The sequence below is a fragment of the Pongo abelii genome, chromosome 11, assembly GCF_028885655.2.
Source record: "Pongo abelii isolate AG06213 chromosome 11, NHGRI_mPonAbe1-v2.0_pri, whole genome shotgun sequence".
Taxonomy (NCBI): Eukaryota; Metazoa; Chordata; class Mammalia; order Primates; family Hominidae; genus Pongo; species Pongo abelii.
This window is the reverse complement of record NC_071996.2, coordinates 77,696,686-77,716,283: the sequence shown is the minus strand read 5'-3', so window position 1 is coordinate 77,716,283 and position 19,598 is coordinate 77,696,686. Positions and strand designations below refer to the sequence as shown.

The following is a 19,598-nucleotide window of genomic DNA, read 5'->3' as shown; positions in this document are numbered from 1 at the left end:
AATTCTGTCATCCCAACTGAAGAACATTGAAGATGGGTTCGTATCCCAGTGCACAGAGCTTTCTTAATGACCAGATAAATGGTCACAGAACTTGATTCTTTCCTGCCTTAAAGATAGAACTCCATGTCCACATTCTCCAAATAAGTGGTTCCCAGCTCACGTTCCCTAGATTCATGTTACACATTAAGTGATTTTTCTGACTCTTCACCTGTTTGTGCACCGCCCTCCCACCCCGCCACCACCTTAAAACTTGTAATTTCTTCTTTTACTGCTTTTGTTGGATTTTACTTTGTTGTTTTCAGATCTTTGAAAGTATTTTAAACATCATCCTTTTGGGGTTCTGCATCTCTCTCAAGAATTTATTAGACCTTTATGATCACAATCTGTTAATAATATGCTGTATATTGTAGCAGTAGTGATTCTGCTAAAATGACCTGTGGTTAAAAATAATGGGATTGGAACATGGAAGAATGAGTAGCACACTACAGCTAAAGAGAAATTTACTTTGTATGCTAACATAGGATGTTTTCGTAATTCCCTGATTTTCAGATGTTCAGTGCCTTTCCAGGAAGATATTATGTATGCATTGTATTTGTGTGTGCTGTGAATACTGAAATAAGATCTTTCTTTTCTGCTAAAAAAAAAAAAAAAAAAAAGTCTTCAGAGTAAGCTTGTATTTTTTAATTTTTAAGAACTTTAAGCCTTTGGAACAGTAAGAATGTGTTAAATGTCGATAGGGACCGAAAAATGAAAGACTATCTAGTACTTTTTAATACAACAGAAAAATTCCCAGGATATAATTTTCTACAGAATTAGACTAGTTGTCACTAAATTTTGGTTTCAGGGTTTTGTTTGTCATTAAGCCCGTAAATCATATTACTCTTCTAATAAAACAATTTTCTTTTGTAATATTTGTAATCAAAAAGCAGCTCTTCTGAATAAGAAAATGTTAATCATCTGGGAATTTTAAGATTTAGTAAAGTATTTAAATAGTATCCTCCAGAATCTTTTTTTTTTTTTTAAGACGTGTGACAAACTGAGAAATATCTTTGCACACAGTGGGTAGCCAGTAGGTTTTCTGCAGGGGGTTTCTACTGAGAGCTGACAGAGGGCATCCTGGCAAATGTTCAGAAACCTACATTAACTTGGTTGGGCCCTGCATGGAACCTCATGTTCAGCAGAATTCTTCTGACCTGCCTTTGCATGCCGAGCTAATCAGCAAATACCTAATGAGCTCACTCCAAAGAAACAGACCCTCTCTCAACCTACTTGATTTTCATACGTTCTCTGGGGGTGGGGAGACAAGATTTCATGAGGACTGATGATGCTGCAAAGACCACAATAATGATAATTAACTTGCTGAATTTAGAAGATTATGCTGTTAATTAGTTGCAAAATAAAGATAAGTAATAGAGCAGCAGATGGTAGGATAACACTCAGGAGAAGGAGGGTTATTACTCTGATGAGCTTTTGTGGCACATATGAAATATGGATCTGACTTTTTCATAAATTGTTTCTAGAGAACATTATCTTTTTTCTTTGAACTCTGATGGAGTACTTTGTTCGTACTAAGTTCTGACAGATGTGATAAAATTTATTTTCAAGGGTGCAACATAGAACTTGAATGACAAATTATTTCTAGGAGATCACCTCTTAAAGCGAATGTGTCAGATTGGTCAGCACAACAAATTATTCATCCTTTAATTAATTGAAACAATCTATATCTCTCTAAGAAAAAAAGTTTTCAATATAGTAGTTAACTTTACATCACTGAAAATTAAACATTAAAATACTGGTCTGTTTCATAGAAACATTATGAAGACATTTTTGTTTATCAAACAAAGTCTACCTTTACTTTAAATTTAAATTATGCCTAAGTTTTCTTGTACATGTTGGATAATATAGACCTTGTAAAGTCCTCCTTTTTTTTTTTTCTTTTTTTTTTTTTTTTTTGAGTCAGGGTGTTGCTCTGTTTCCCAGGCCAGAGCTCACTGCAGCCTCAAACTCCTGGGCTCAAGCAAACCTCCTGCCTCAGCCTCCTGAGTAGTTGGGACTACAGGCATGCACCACCACACCTGGCTAATTTTGAAGTTTTTTGTAGAAATGGAGTTTTACCATATTGCCCAGGCTGGTGTGGAACTCCTGGGCTCAAGCAGTCCTGCCTTGGCCTCCCAAAGTGCTGAGATTACAGGCATAAGCCATCACACCCCACCTTAAATCTTTAATTTTTATGAGTGCTCAATCTTTACTTCTTAGAGTACTTAATCTTTATTTACATATATTAAATTTGCCTATTGAGAGAGATTTTGATCTTAGTAATGGACTGACCAATATCAGATGCTTAACTTAATTGATTACTAATAGATTTAGAAAATTTAACATTAGACTAGAGCTCCAGTTTGGCAAAGCTTTTGTTTAGAATGTGTTTGGTGAACTGGGAGTCAACAAATAGAATTTCTGGTTTTATCTCTGCTAACTATGATTCTGGGAAGTAACTTCAGTTTTTTGGAGTTTCTGTATCTGTAAGATGGTGATTGGACTAATTAACTTTCATTATCTCTGCTAGCTCCAAAATTCTGTTGTAAAATAAATGTTCATTACATTTGTTTTCATTGATTTTTTTTTTTTAAACCAAAGTATTTGGCCTTCTTCAAATGCACCTAACAAATATGTATGGCTGGATTGTAGATATCCTTACATTAATTGTAAAATTTGTATGAATGATATTTAGTGACTGCTTTTTTGACCTAAGTCTAATTTTTTTTAGCGTGTGTGCATTTTTGTTGCAGTTTTAGAAAAATTAATGGACAGTTTAGAACAGTGTTAATTAACCCTTAAAATCTTTTTCTTCTGTTGTATACCCACTGGCATACTTTTCAAGCCAGACCCATTGTAATCAATGTAACAGCATGGAGCAAACATTAGAGCTTCCTCACTGGATGAGTACTCTATACCCTAGAGCAGTCAAGGAAGGATAATGAATGAATACTGATGCTGCTTTTAAGTGCTCTGTAAGGTAGTAACTTGCCCTACTAAAGATTATTCAAGAGAGTGATGTTTATGTATTTCAGGCTCCCCTATGTGCAGTTACTGTATTTCATTAATTCTGAGAGTTAAGCTCTTCACTGTAAAACTTTAAATGCTCTTCAATTCTATGATAATTTCTACCTAAGGACTTAAAAATCTTTTCCAAACACATAATTTACTAAGCCTCACATTTCTACCTCTAGTTATATTTGTGCACATTTTAAAACTAGAAATGAAAGCCCCAATTTATCACTATAGGCTTGGTACTAGTCATTGTATTTTGATGTCTAACATTCTATTTATAAAATATATAAATATGCAGACTGGCGACCTCCCAAGGCTCTCTGCCTTTGTTCTGACCCACACTTTTCCAACTGAGGTCTTTCTACTTTAAATACTTCTTGATCATTTTCCAAAGTATTCCTATCTGATTCTAGCCAGCTACGACTTTAGTCCCTCATTTAATTTCAGTTTTAATCCATCCACTTCTACATTATCCCATCAATTATTAGGGTCCTAATTTCCTATGTTTTAGCTACTAATATAGTTGTTTCTGATTGTTTAGAAAAGGAACTAGGAATCTTGTCTTGATTCTAAAAAATTCAGTTTTTCTTATGGTCTTGAGCATGTCTCTGTTAGGAATGCTTACTTGTTCCCCAGTGCTGTAAAGAAATAGCACTTGAACATAAATTTAATTTCCTCAGCAAGGCCAATTTTTTTACTTTCTGCAGAAAGGGTACACTCGCCAGCAGTTTTCCCATGAGAGTACACCGAACAAAGGAGACAGGGTCATTTATAACCTGACGCATCCACCCTACTGCTGTGTCCAATTTCCATTGGCTGGAATGGGACCTCACATTCTGTATTTGTCCTGATTGGCTAGCAACTTAGAAGTTTTAAAAGAGGCAAAGGCAGAGGAGAACAAAGGAAAGAGGAATTAACTTGTGGAATGCTGAGAAAGGTAAAAACACCTTCAAATAAGGAAGAGGAACAGGCTATGACCTAATGCTTGCTTGGACCAGTATAAGCATGCCAGGGCAAATATGTAGGTAAATTGTGGGAGCTAAGAACATAAAGTACATTGATTTCTTTATTACAGCTAGCAGATATTTGAGTGTTAGCACAGGTCTTTGAATAAATTTTGCTTCTAAGAGAAGTTATTATTTATTACTAATTAGATGGGGAGGAAAGTCTTTGAAGAGGAACCTCTACTTTACTTTTTACATCTCATATATAAAATATGTCTGGGATCAAACCAATGCTTAAGGTGACCCTTAAGGACATTTTGAAAATTCAGAAACATAGGAACTATCCTGATTCTTTGGACCTCCGTGCTAAGAAAATAGAGGCCTCAATAGTATTCTTAAAAGAAATAAGGAAACTGACATCTGAAAAATTCTTTTACAAGTCAGATAGTTTTACATGTTATATTTATTTTTCAACTCAACTCTGCAAGGAAGTTATTATTCCCAGTTTTATAGGTAAAGAAATTGAGACTCAAAGATCAATGATTTGTTCAAAGTCACAGATAGTTTGAGGTGGAGTTAGGTTCTGAACCTAAAGTGTATTCTCAGCTGTATAAGACCATAGTACATTGCATGTTCTAATCAGTGAAAGCACTAGGATATTACATAAGTGGTACTTTTTATAATTCATAAAGAAGTAGTCTGTCAGAAAAGAGGGAGAAAACATGCCTGATCCTGGCTTAGCAGTTGCAGTAACAGGTTTGGCACTCTAAATCCTTATGATTGTCTTTTGAATCATTAAGCCACAAAGTTTCAGACTCTCTGTCTTGATCTTTCCCTGTGTTTTCTGGTAGCACCAAGGTTAAAGTATGCAGCATGGTGCCATGGAAATATTTTGCACTTGAAATTAAAGAGATCTGGGTTTATAGTCAGGATTTGAACTAGCTTAACAGCTCTGCATCCTTGAGCAAATGATATCTGGTTTCCTAAAGTGTAAAGTGGGGATACTATACAATTAAAAACTCATTAAAAAACTACAGATAATACAACAACACAGGTGAATCTCAACTGCATTGTGCTCAGGGAAAGAAGCCAGATTCAAAAGGCTATACAATGTATGTTTCCAAGTATATGATCTTCTGGAAGAGACAAAACTCTTGGAATCAGAAAATAGATCAGTCGTTTCCAGGGCCAGGGAGTAGAAGGAGAGTGTGACAGGAAAGGGCATGAGGATTTTATTGTGGTAAAACTGTTATGTATCCTGATTGTAGGGTAGGTTGCATGAGTGTATTTGTTTGTTAAAATTCAATAGAGGCCAGGCACGATGGCTCACACCTGTAATCCCAGAACTTTAGGAGGCCGAGGAGGGTGGATCACTTGAGGTCAGGAGTTCAAGACCAGCCTGGCCAACATGGCAAAACCCCATCTCTATTAAAAATACAAAAATGAGCCGGGCGTGGTGGCATGCACCTGTAATCCCAGCTCCTCAGGAGGCTAAGGCAGGAGAATTGCTTGAACCGTGAAGGTGAAGGTTGCAGTGAGCTGAGATCATGCCACTGCCCTCCAGCCTGGGCGACAGGCGAGACTCCCTCTCAAAAAAAAAAAAAAAAAAAAAAAGATATTTAATAGGATTGTACACTAAACAGAGTTAACTTGCTATGTGTAACTTATATCTCAAGAAAACTTTTCTTTTTACAAATTGACTTTATTTTAAAAATCACACCCAGAATATACAGTGATTCGCAAGAGAGAGAAAATGTCCACTAACATTTGTTCACACATAATTACTGCCTCAGTTGAAATTCTGGTGATCTTTTCATATATGCTTCAGTTTTTATGGGATGTGGATCATATATGATAGACAGTAAGAAGATAGGCCTAGATGAAAAGGAAGAAATTACAAGTTTTGAAATAGTTATAAAAATTTCTGAATTGTTCTTAGTTGAAGTGAATGGAAATACTTGTACTAGTATTATTTGGGGGTCTTTTTTAAAAGCTCTTCTCTCACTCACTCCTTTCTGCTATACTCAGGGAAGGAAGAAAGGAAAAGATTGCCAAGAATATGTGTTCTTAACACTTAACACCCCAGACAGTTATTTATTTCTAAAAAGTTTGGGAAGTGCTGGGTAGGCTGCAACATGGTTCTCACATCTCTATCTCTCTTTTTTGCCTCTCACTTGCGCTGGCTCTCACTCTCTTATTAGCCTCCATCCCCTCAAAGATGAACCTCTATAAGAATCTTAGGAAAACGTAATATACATAACTCTGACTCCAATTTCTGTAATAATATGTATTTGGGGCCCAAGAACTACATCTCAGTTACTAAGAACAATATCAGCAATAATAGTCTCAGGTCTGTTGGATCCCTGAAGTCCCTTTCATTGCTGAGATACTGTGGTATGATTATCTTTGCAAATTATTTTATATTTACAGATCATAACAAAACCACCTTAAAGATCACATATGACCATTTTCACTAAAGAAACCAATTTCTATCAGTTAACAGATATGTTTGTTTGTACCTATGTATCAAATCATTACATCAGTTGCTAAAAGAAATACCCAAAAGTATAAGATAATCTCTGCTCTTAGAGAGCTTACTAACTGGTTAGGAGATAAAATAGTTGCATATAACAAATTTTTATTGATAGCATAACAAGCTTCATTCAAATTGTTTCTTGATAAGGTGGTAGACATAAATATCTAGGGCCTCATTCTAATACTAGATCTATCATGCTCTGAATGTGAGTCCAGTACAATCCAATAATTAACTGGCAAACCTGCAACAGCAAAAGAGAACTAGATCTGCTTACTGGGGACAGGGAAAACCTAAGAGAGACAAACCCAGCTGTAGGTTCTTGGAGGAGGCTCAGTTTGGGCCCATTTGATCTCTGTTTGCAGGTTTGGTGCCAGTGCTTACTTGGACAGTGACATGATGTTACATTTTTAAGGCCTTTATTATTATTTTCTCAAAATTCACTAGTAACAGCAAAATACAGAATCCTCTAGTAGTACTGGGCAAAAAGACTCAGGGAAACTACCTAAGGTGTTATTGTTTGTCTTGTTGATATTCATGATGATCTTTAAGGACTTAAAAAAAATTTTTTAATGGTGTTTGCATTTCAGAGATTAAAAGCTGCTTTGACCCAGCAACATCCTCCAGTTACCAATGGTGATACTGTCAAAGGTCATGGTAGCGGATTGGTTAGGACTCAGTCAGAGGAATCTCGACCACAGTCATTACAACAGCCAGCCACATCCACTACAGAAACTCCGGTATGTGTGTTGTTTTTATTATTCAGCACTCTGTCATCTTTAAACAGACAAGTACAGTGTAACTTACGACTTATTTAAAAAATATTACTCTGGTCATATTGTTATTCCAAAGGTGTATCAAAAGCCTCAGGGAAAGGTAGCTCAGTGTACAAGTATTGATATAAAAATAAACATAATAGAGCAGTTTTTCTGTTCAGGACACCTGTAAATATTTCTGTGGGTGTCCATATATGTTGGTCACAATTCTTTTTAAAGAAAACATCTTTTTCTGTTGATTTTAGGACAGTGAAACTGAATACTGCTTTGAGAAATTTCCTTTACTCTCTATTTCCTGATTGAGGAAGTTTATAGAGTTATGACTTTGGAAAATAGTTATATAACTAGAAAAATAATATTAGAACCTTACAGTGAGAAGAATGAAATTGTATCTTGTTTTCTTAGTTATCATCCAAAACTACAAATTTGACATAAACCATAACTATTAACACTAGATATTTTTTCTTGCTGTGGCATAAACAGGTTTGATTTGAACTGTTCTCCTGTGTAACCAAAGTATTGACGTTATAGGAAAATTTAATAGGTTAAGTTCTGTAAATTTTATAGACAATAACAACTTTGTTAAGGGATGCTGTGTTCTTCAGAAATGTATGTAACTAAATCTTACGTTCTTTTTCAAGTAGCAAAACTAAGATTTCTAAAGAATCTTTTTGAATCTCTTCTTAAAAAATGATTGATTTTCCTTTTTTCCTAAAATGCCATATGTTTATGATTACCATGCATATCATATTTCAGTATTGTGTTGCCATCTACAGCCATTAAAGTGTGTATGTCCCAAAGAGGCAGATGTTTTTTCTGTTTCCATTACTAGCAGAACAAATAATTCTTGTTTCTGCTTTTAATATTTGCTCACTCATTGTAAAACATTACTCTTTGTTATTTATTTGTATAAGTAACCTTATCTCACTTGTAGGTAATCAGAGGTCTTTTAGAGAAATAGGTAGATAAATATTCACACACATACACACATATGTAGGTATTACATTACTAACATAAATCAAATGATTCCTGAATTAAAACTTGTGAAACATCACCAAAGGAGCAAATATGCTTTATGGCAGCTATTTATACTAGAGACCCCTTTCACTTATCTCTAGTTTGTGACTGCCTGTGAGATGATTGATATTGTTATATGCCTGCAGTGCCTTTCTAATTCTTTCTAGTAAAAGATTATTGTACTCCTGTTAAATGTTTCAGAATTCTATTTAGACCTTTTATCTTTACTTGAAGAATATTAGCATTGGCATTAAAAAGCAAAAGTTTTCAAAGAAACACATATAAACAAGTTTTAGATTGCCACCTAATCATAGGTATTTACATAACTGTATCTTGTCTTTTAAAAACTTAATATATAATGAAATGTAGTTGTGGTTGTCATCCACTAACCAACTTTACTTAGGGACCAAAAGGGAAAATGAGGGGCTGAGTGATTGTGTTATGTGTGTTAATATTATACCTCAGGGTTTAACAATGATTCACAGGCCATATGCAACCCATGGGTGTTTTTGTGTGATCTGCAAGTTAAGTATGATTTTTTACATTTTTAAAGAGTTATTTTTAAAAAATGAATATAATTTATTTTTATTGTCCTTACTTTCTTGCACTAACTATAGTTTCCCTGGATCTAATTTTTATTTATATCTTTATATGTTATTGTATTGGATGGAAGCCCCATGAGGGCAGGACTTTATCTGTTTGTTCACTGCTATACTTAGTTTCTAGAATAGTTCCTATAAGTATTTTCTGAATGAAATAGAATGAATTAATAGACATGGGGCGAGAAGGAGCAGTATACACTTCTAAGAAGCCTCCAATCCTTGATAGGCATAAAGATATACAAATGTAACTCTGAGTAGCAGAAATTAAGCTTCTGCTATTCTGCTAGTACTTATGATTAGTCTTTGCTATAATGAGTTCAATCAATTAAAAACAAAAATAAACTGTTCTCTCTTATTCAGCCAGATGAGTAAAAGAAAAAACCTGCCATTCTCAATAAGAAAAATAGGAGGATGTGGCTCACACCTATAATCCCAGCACTTTGGGAGTCCAAGGCGAGTGGATCACCTGAGGTCAGGAGTTCGAGACCAGCCTGGCCAACCTGGTGAAACCCCATCTCTACTAAAAATACAAAAATTAAGCTGGGTATGGTGGCAGGCACCTGTAATCCTAGCTACTCGGGAGGCTGAGTAGGGGAATCACTTGAACCCAGGAGGCGGAAGTTGTAGTGAGCCAAGATCACGTCATTGCACTCCAGCCTGGGCCACAGAGCGAGACTCTATCTCAAAAAAAAAAGAAAGAAAAAGAGAAATAGGAGGATGAAGAAAAAAATTTCAAGATTGCAAATCTTGAAGTCAGCCATAGAAATATTTTTCTAAAACATTAAGTTGCAATTATGTAAGTAAAAGAAACGCTGTAATTTAAATGCTTAATCTTTATTACAATTAAAATATCTCTTTTTTGAGACGGGATCATCCTCTGTTGCCCATGCTGGAGTGCAGTGGTGCGATCATGGCTCACTGCAGCCTCCACTTCCCAGGCTCAAGCAATCCTCTCCCACCTCAACCTCTTGAGTAACTAGGACCATAAGCACATGCCACCACACTTGGCTAGTTTTTTAAATTATTTGTAGAGATGAGGTTTTGCTATGTTGCCCAGGCATGAAATACTTTATACATGCAATAACTCTCTTTGTAATGCTAGTTATTTGGACAAAGAAATGATAACTTTATTTTTTGGAATTTGTTAGAGTGAAAAATAATTTGGTAATTTACCTGCAGAATTTATCTTGAGCTTTATGTAAGACTTGTATTACATAGATAAGGAGAAAACAAATTTTATTTGTGCATACCATTTTTAAATATAATAAATTATAGGTAAAAGATTGTTTTCAGGCTTCTCCTTTGGATTATGTGCCTATAGCCACAAAGTGTTCTTTTCTCTACACCATTTCCAAGAGTTCATTTTCTTCTTTCTTTCTTTTTTTTTTTTTTTGTATTTTTTGAGACTGAGTCTCACTGTATTGCCCAGGCTGGCATGCAGTGGTGTTATCTTGACTCACTGCAACCTCTGCCTCCCGGGTTCAAGCGATTCTCGTGCCTCAGCCTCCCGATTATCTAGGATTACAGGCATGCACCACCACGCCCAGCTAATTTTTTTGTATTTTTAGTAGAGACTGGTTTTCACCATGTTGGCCAGGCTGGTCTCGAACTCCTGACCTCAAGTGATCCACCCGCCTTGGCCTCCCAGAGTGCTGGGATTACAGGCATGAGCCACCACGCCCGGCCAAGAGTTCATTTTTTGACACCCTTATTCATTTGTTCTGTGGCACAGTTTTGGGGTTTGTGAAAGGCTTGAAGGTACCTGTTGTTTTATAGTCTTATACACTAGACAATATTACTAGTGACTGAAGATTTCTTTCTCTTGCTAATCTGAGATAACCAAGCTGATTCATTGGGGAGCAGAGGGAACAATTAAAATGAAAATTAAGTCTCCTGTGGGATTCTCCCTACCAGAAAAATGAGTATTAATAAATACAAGAACTTGACCCTTAGAAAAAGACTGTGACCCTAAATTTCACAAACTGAAGAAAAGCTGAATATACCAAAGAATATACATATTTTCACTCCATAACTTTAGAGAAACAAATTTTAAGAAAATTGACATTTAATATGAGATATTTAATTTAAAAATAGCGTAGAAATCATGGTTTTCTATCATGAATTTAAATAGGAAGTTATTAAATGTTTTGAGAAATTTATAATCAGTTTTCCAGGGATTTAATAATGTAATAAAATCTGTTAAAATATACTTGGAAAAATATTTCTATATATCATTTGTATTGTATTTTAAATTTTTTCATATTTGTATGTAAATGAAAATATACATGAAGAATACATTTACTGTGACATTGCACTAGTGAGAATTGTGTTATAGCATAGCTCATAACATAAGTATATTCAAGAAGGAAGTTAAACCACAGGGTGATTTTCATATTGCCCCAACATACTGATGTATTCAACAAGACTTAGAAAATACAGTTGCTCTCCCCCTTTGACACCCTTTACTGCCTATGTTAATTCACTCACTAGATACAAATATAACAGGCTTTCATCTCTGTTTATAATAGGCTTCTCCAGCTCACACGACTCCACAGACCCAAAGTACAAGTGGTCGTCGGAGAAGAGCAGCTAACGAAGATCCTGATGAAAAAAGGAGAAAGTTTTTAGAGCGAAATAGAGCAGCAGCTTCAAGATGCCGACAAAAAAGGAAAGTCTGGGTTCAGTCTTTAGAGAAGAAAGCCGAAGACTTGAGTTCATTAAATGGTCAGCTGCAGGTATGGTGCATATATGTGAATTTTGTTTTCTTTCTTTTTTAATAATTGTGAACATAGATTTTTTTTTTTATTTCTAGTTGGGCCTCCAAACATTTTAGGACGTGATATTGGGTGTGTATGGAATCTGTAGTAAATCATAGTTTTGTAAACTGTTTGTTTGGATGCTGAGATGAAATAATATAAAACTTTCAACGCTGATACAGTGAAGAAATTTAAAATGTGTTTACCTGCGTACAAAAGTAGCTAAACTATCTGGTTTGAACTTTATAAAGTTGTGATATAAAGTGCAGAGAATTTTAAAATTTAAAAATATCACTGTTATTTCACTTTTCTTGTCTATTTTTTTGGTTTATAGCACAACTATAAAGTTGCTTCAGTAGCAGTTTTTACTTTTAAATTCTTTCATTCTTTGAATTATAAATTTTGTTCTGTTTTGTTTTATTTAAAGTGAATATATTGCTCGTGAAAGGTGCCAGATTGACAGCTTTGGAAACTGAAGGACTCTAATTATCCACAGACCAGGTACAATATGGCCAGTGGCAGTACAGATCATTTCATACTGCCCTGCCAATGTGCCTCAGATACATTTCTTAAAACCTCATGGAGTATAAAGTTTTAAGGCAGCACCGAATCTGTTTCCTTTGTTTTTCTTCCTTCCTTTTGTTTTTGTTGTGTTTTTTAACATAAATATTCTCCTATATAATCTTAAACTACCAACTGATAAGTATCAACTAGAAAATTGATGTTAATGAATTGCAGTTGTTATTAGTCTAGCTCAGTCTTCTGAATTATCCATACCCAGTTAAAAATGAATCTTTCTGTATAATCATAATTGATGGTAAGAGACCTGCTGTCTTCTTAAATCTGTCTTTAAGATATCACCAATATAATTGTCTGTTTAAATGGTTAGGAAACAGTTTTTAGCATCAGACATAGCATTTAACCAAATGTAAGTTTTATAATTTAAATTTTTTTAATGTGAAGCAGGCATCTTTAAGTCTTTATTGTGCTTTGAATATTGACATGATAGAACAAATAGATTGTCTTGCAGAACTTATTTTTAACGATTTTATTTTAATGATTTAGGAGAAATTTTTAATACAACTTACCACATCACATAGACTTAAAATATGTGCTTATCTTCTAGGGTTTATTAAGAAATATAATTTATCATTTATCATCTGATAAATTGTTTTTTTGTTTTTGAGACGGAGTCTCACTCTATCACCTGGGCTGAAGTGCAGTAGTGCAATCTCAGCTCACTGCAACCTCCAGCTCCCAGGTGCCAGTGGTTCTCCTGCCTCAGACTCCCAAGTAGCTGGGATTACAGGTGCGCACCACCACGCCTGGCTAATTTTTGTATTTTTAGTAGAGATGGGGTTTCACCATGTTGGCCAGGCTGGTCTCAAACTCCTGACCTCAGGTGATCCACCCGCCTCAGCCTCCCAAATTGCTAGATTACAGGCGTGAGCCACTGTGCCCAGCCCATCATCTGATAAATTTTTAATCAAGAACAAGTCTCAGAAATTTTTAGAAGACATTTCTAAATTTTTTTTTTAATAATATAGACTGTAGGTACTAATTTATGCTGCAAAAATGGCTATTTTATATCAAGTCTGTTAGAATATTTATTATTATTTAAATTTTCACATATTACATTAACAAAGTGATTTAGGTATGTGTATTTTTTTTTCTGTTCTTAACTAACAAAATCTTCTGAATGACCTGCTATTTTATAGTTGTATGACATAAAACACAATCATTGTTGTCTTTAGTTGTCTTACCTGTGGAATAGATGTGGTAATACCACTTCTCTGTGTTGTTAGATAAATCAGTCAATTCAAGGGTTTCTTCGTACAGAAAATTTTAACTAGTAAGACAAATTTACCATTATTTTCCTTTGTAATTTGGCTTATTGTGCCTTATTTAAGAAGTAAAAGTACCTGAAAACTATGAAGTAGTACATACATATATGTTATTATTTACAGGGATTTTAAGCTGGGCAAGTTTTCTGCTTTGACCCATTTTAGAGCAATCTTAATACCTTTTAATGAGATATTGCTGTTTCCTTAGTTACACTGCAGCACTAGTTACCACTATTAGCCCTTTATTATTGCAGAAAACCATGGAAAATTAAGTATTCAAAATAAATATAATCTTGACTCTATTTATTTCATTTTTTTTCTGTCACACAGTCTATGATTAAAATGTCGTTATTGTAGCAGTGCTTTGTATATACTTCCTAATTTGGGTAGAAGTTTTTTGATTGGAGAAATAAAGATTTATCATTAGGTAGAAGTTTGCTGACATCATTTTTTGAAGCATGAGACTATTAAATGGAAGCTAAATTTAGGAAATCACTAAATTAAGCTCTACATTTGAACTTGAGTTTAGTTAATACCTCAAATTACGTACAGAAGAAGTAAAACCAGTATTTTTGACCATTAAAAACTGGGTGATGATGGCATCATCTTAGATTTAGAAATGCATTTTAAAATAGGAGCCAAAATGATATATTATCAAGGATTTTACTTAAAATACTTCTCCAAAAAAGAAAAAGCATTGTATCCATCTATTTATATTAATCTGGGAAAATACCTAGGATATATATGTTTGGGCAAAAAGAAAGTTGTTGGAAACAGCCCAAATGTCCATCCAAGATGAATGGATGTGCTTTATATGTACAATGGAATATTATTCCGCCATAAAAAGGAATGAAGTATATGCTACAGTGTAGAGGAACCTCAAAACATTATGTTAAGTGAAAGAATACAGAACAAACATCAGATGTTGTATCATTCCATTTATGTGAAATACCCAGAATAAATGAATCCATAGAGAGAGATGGCATATTAATGGGGGAGGGATAATAAGGAGAAATTGCTTAGTGGGTTAGGGTTTTAATTTGGAGCGATGGAAATATTTTGTTACTAGACAGAGGGTGGTAGTTACACAACATTGTGAATGTACTAAATGCTAGTTTAAACTGATTACCTTTATGTTATATGAATCTCACCTCGGTAAATTACCAAAAAAGGTCAGTTACATCTAAATTAAGCATTATTATTATGCTTAATAAAGCATAATCCTTTCTTATTAATAAAAAGGTTTACAGTTAGATGGGTAAATGTATAGGTATAGGAACTGGTATAGAAATGACTCCCTAAGTATAGGTAGCATTTTAGAAATGACATGTACCAAGGTGCAAACGATGGTAAGGAGGGAACTGAGAGCATGGATGGTTTGGGAAGAAAGGGTACTTCAATGATGATATTCTGTTATTGTTTCAAGTCAATATATTATTTTGACTTTTTGTTGTTTTCTACTTATTTGGCAAGTAAAATAAGTTTTTTAAAAGTGACAGATTTTAGCTTTCAGAATGTGAAGAGTTAACATGCCTATAATAGATTCAGGGAGAAAAATTTCTTTTAGTCTGCCAACAGCAAAACCGTTAACTGTGAAGAACAGAATGACTTGTAAAGAAAATTGAATATCAAAGAAATAATTAAACCCTACTTTATGTGAAAACATTAATCAATTCTGTATTTCCTTGATGATCCTTCATGTGACATGTAGGCTTAGCTGATCAGTGTAGTGGGCTGTAATGACCCATAGTTTACTTATATATTTTATATGTAATACAAGGTTTAACAAGTGTTGAGGTATGATTGTTCATATTTTTACCAAATACATATTAGGCCTTAAAATATATTCAACCTTATTGCCGCATTCACTAAATTTAATCATGTTTTAGTTTTCCCAAATCATTGCTAAAAGAGCAATTTCATCAAATTATATTAGAGACATTTATGGTAATCTAGACCAAAAATTGAATACTGTTGGTTATAAATTATTGTTTTTTTTTTTTTTTTTTTGGAGACAGAGTTTTGCTCTTATTCCCCAGGCTAGAGTGCAATGGTGCAATCTCAGCTCACTGCAACCTCCACCTCCCAGGTTCAAGCAATTCTCCTGCCTCAGCCTCCTCAGTAGCTGGGATTACAGGCATGCGCCACCACACCCGGCTAATTTTGTATTTTTAGTAGAGATGGGTTTCTCCACGTTGGTCAGGCTGGTCTTGAACTCCCGACCTCAAGTGATCTGCCCGCCTCGGCTTCCCAAAGTGCTGGGATTACAGGCATGAGCCACCGCACCCAGCCAGTTACTGTATTTTTAAAGTAATATCTATTTTGTTAATTTTGTTATCTTTTACTTGAAATGGTTTTTACCTGTTTATAGCTTTGTCTTTCAGTTATACTCATTATGGGGGTTAATTTTCAGTATATAAATGTAGCATGTTTCCTTATGAACAAAAAGCAGATTTCTTTTCTTTACTAACAGTAGCTGCTTAACAGTTACTCTGTGGGTACAACTTGATAATTATTTTTGTGTGGATTTGGCTGTTATATTAGGTTGGTGCAAACGGAATCGCAGCTTTTGCCATTAAAAGTAACGGCAAAACATACTTTCAATGGCAAAAACTCTGATTCTGTTTGCACCAACCTAATAACTTAGATACTGCAAAATGTGTGTGGAGTGGAAGCACAATAAATTAATAAAAGCACACTTTTATAGCTAGAGAATTATTTACTCATAAGTTAATGATGTGGAAAAGGTTTTATTGGTCTGTTGACTTATAGAAAATGAGATTAAATCTTTTATTTCTGGTACCAGACAATATTTTATTTCAGTATTTATTACTTGAAATAGGAAAAAATAACAATAATTGGAAGATACTTTATAATACCTTTTTGATTTAATTTCTGAATTCTATGATCTATCTTCCACTTTTTTCCACTGAGTTTTTAACTATATTCTAGATGAAAGAAAGGGGTATTAGTGTAGCTGCCATCATCTCATGCATTTTATTCTGAGTTTGAGATCTAATACTTATATTTGAGGCTTTTACTAAGAATCTTCCTAAGCCTTTGTTTCTCCGTCAAACTGTGATAGAATAAGTACTATTATGAAAAGCAACTGAAATAAGTTATAGAACAGTGTTGTAACTACACTGTGCAAATGCTAGTTATTTTTCATTCTGTCATTATGCATCTATTATGTGCAAGGCGTGTTATTAGATATGGGTAACAGCGAAAAAGACATTGTCTTTGCACTTACAGAATTTGTGGCAGAGGAGACAGACATGAAACAAGTAATTAAAGTGTGAGAATAGGAAAGGAGTCATTCCCATTCATTTTGCAAAGTGTTTCCAAAGTATTTTATAGCTCTAATGAGAACTCTGTCTTTTTTTCAGTTAAAAATATAAATTTTTAAAAAACTAGTTTGTTTTCATGTGTAAAGTTTTACATTCCACGATAACCCTTGGAACTGTGCGGAGAGAATCTTGATACTTAACTGCCTTTTGTGAGGCTTAAACATTTTAAAAATTCATAGCAATGAGAAATTCCACAAAATAAGAAACTATTCAATACTGTGTCTTTATTTTTGGGGGTAATGGCTGAAGTAGAAAGTCAAAGATCATAAATTTAGGGAATACCTGATATTCATGGCCAAATATCAATAAAAGTTTTGATTGATTAGTCAGTTGGCTGTCGTGTGATGATTTCAGTAGGCTGATTTACATTACGTAGACAATGTAAGAAAAATTTGTTTGCTGCTATGTAATTAACCTTTGAGTAGCCACATTATTAGAGTGGAGCGGTGGTAGAGATAATGATAAAATAATTTACATCAGATTTTAGACCAGAATAATAATTTCTTTTAGCATCTGTTCATCTTTCCAAATATGTTTTACTTTGACAGAGTGATGATTTCTCACATTTGAATGAGACTTTTACATTTTCAAAATGCTTTTATATCTCTTATTTTAACTTCATCTTCAGAATGACCCAGGAAGATAACTAACATATCCTGCAAGTATACTAACTCACAAATAGTAGATAGTACAACCAGAAGGACTTTGGAGGCCGAATCCAACTAAAATCTAGTCTAAAATAATCCAAAAAATAGTAAGAGGTGTACATTTTTTTTTTTCATTTAATAATAAGTCTTTTTGTGGCTGAACATCCCCTTGATATTTATTTTGGCTTAAGCAAACTGGTTTTGTGTGTGTGTGTAACCTCTGTTTTTATATTCTGAGGTCTCTGTGTATAGAAACTTAAGGAGTCTTCCCATTATATTTGTGTAGCAGCCCCTTCTCTCTCTCTACCTGTCTTCTGATCTTTCTTAATATAAAGATTTCAGAATTAAAATCATGACTTATGCAGCCATCTTATCTGAATAGTAATAAATCATGCCTATCTTTATTTTTAGGAATACAGTATTTTCTTTATAAGACTAGAATTCTTGAATGCTTGGAGTAGTTTGTTGAATTTACTATATTTATCATAAATGAGGCCAGGAGCAGTGGCTCACTCCTGTAATTCCAGCACTTTGGGAGGCTGAGGCAGGTAGATCAGTTGAGGCTGGGATGGTGAAACCCCATCTCTACTAAAAGAAATAAATGTGTGTATATATATGACTTAGGAACCACTCAGCTTTTGTCTCTTCTAACTAATTCAGTTATAAAACCTTTACCTGCATGAGCATCCTATTTCCAACCCCCGCTTGACCTGGTCTTGACCACTAGCATATGCTTATACTTACTAGGGCTGTACAGCTCAACTAATCCACTTCTTCAAGCTTTGGCCCACCCTCATGCCTAACCTGCACTCCAGCTATGTTTGCTTTGCAGTATTTCTCTCTGTCCCAATTCCTAGCCAGTAATTGTGTCTCATTTGCTGCTTTTAATCTAGTGGTGATACCATCTTTTAATGAAATCGACTACTAGAGTACAGTGATAATACAAGTTATATTTAATTTGTAACCTGTCATCCAAAAGTCACTTTTGAGCTTCAGAATCATCATTAGGAAAATGTTACTGTAAAACATTTTAGATCAGGACAATGTAAAAAATTGGACTGAATTTGTATTGTGCAGACCTTGAATTTGTTGGTTTATTTCTTAACCATTTCTGCCATTTAAAAGGTGTAGTGGAAAAAATTGCTTATTTGAATTTTGGATAAATATAATTTACAGCATGCTTGTATATTATACCTTTTAGATACATGCAAATTTATATACAAGAATGTGCAGAGTTTTTAAAAGAAAAAAAGTAACAGAAATTTAAAAATAAAAGAATGTGCAAAAGTTTTTATTTTTAATTTCTTCTTCTTGGCCTTTTCCATTGTTTCTCCAAGTTAATGCCAATTAAAATTCAGTTAGCACAAATATACGTTGTAAGAAGAATCAAGTACTGTACCTCTTCAGTCCTTGATGTTCATTAACCTTTCCTGGCTACTGGCATCTTCATGTTACAACTATATGTTAGTAAACCAGATAGTCTAATTAGATCAACAGCCTGAATACCACCAACAGTTAAGTTTGAAATGTAGAAATTGATGTCCTGTTCATCAGTTTCAGACCTGTCTATTTAAAGAGAGAATTTGTGTGTGTATGTATTTATTTATTTCATTTTTTTGAGACTGAATGTCACTCTGTAGCCCAGGCTGGAATGCAGTGGTGCAACCTCCACCTCTTGAGTTCAAGCAGTTCTCCTGCCTCAGCCTTCCAAGTCACTGGGATTACAGGCACGCACCACTAGACCCAGCTAATTCTTATATTTTTAGTAGAGACAGGGATTCACCACGTTGGCCAGGCTGGTCTTAAACTCCTGACCTCAAGTTATCTGCCCGCTTCAGTCTCCCAAAGTGCTGGGATTACAGGCATGAGCCACCACACCCAGTCTATATTTAAATCAATTATTTTATATCAATTAGCTAGCCAACGCATAACACTTTCAGTACTTTTATCACATATAGCATTTTGTTTCATAATATGGTTTATTGTGAATGTATAGAGTGTTTAAGAGAGAAGGCATTTGTGATTTTTAGAGTTCCGTAATTGAGGTGATACTATATAATATGCCAATTCACATAACTGAG

The 19,598-nt window shown here is 34.4% G+C and overlaps 1 protein-coding gene across 6 annotated transcripts in view; it reads left to right on the top strand.

Moving 5' to 3' along the window:
- ATF2 (activating transcription factor 2) overlaps window positions 1–19,598 on the top strand; it is a 93,673-nt gene that overhangs the window by 63,116 nt on the left and 10,959 nt on the right. For 4 of the 6 annotated variants that reach the window (XM_054549525.1, XM_009237850.3, XM_063712620.1 and 1 more), the window contains 2 exons: window positions 7,119–7,268; window positions 11,452–11,658. In XM_054549525.1, the coding sequence (XP_054405500.1) occupies window positions 7,119–7,268; window positions 11,452–11,658 (357 nt within the window). Of the gene's footprint in view, window positions 1–7,118; window positions 7,269–11,451; window positions 11,659–12,106; window positions 12,181–19,598 lie in introns of all 6 variants that reach the window. The other 2 variants (XR_010135887.1, XR_008522860.1) reach the window with 1 other exon arrangement.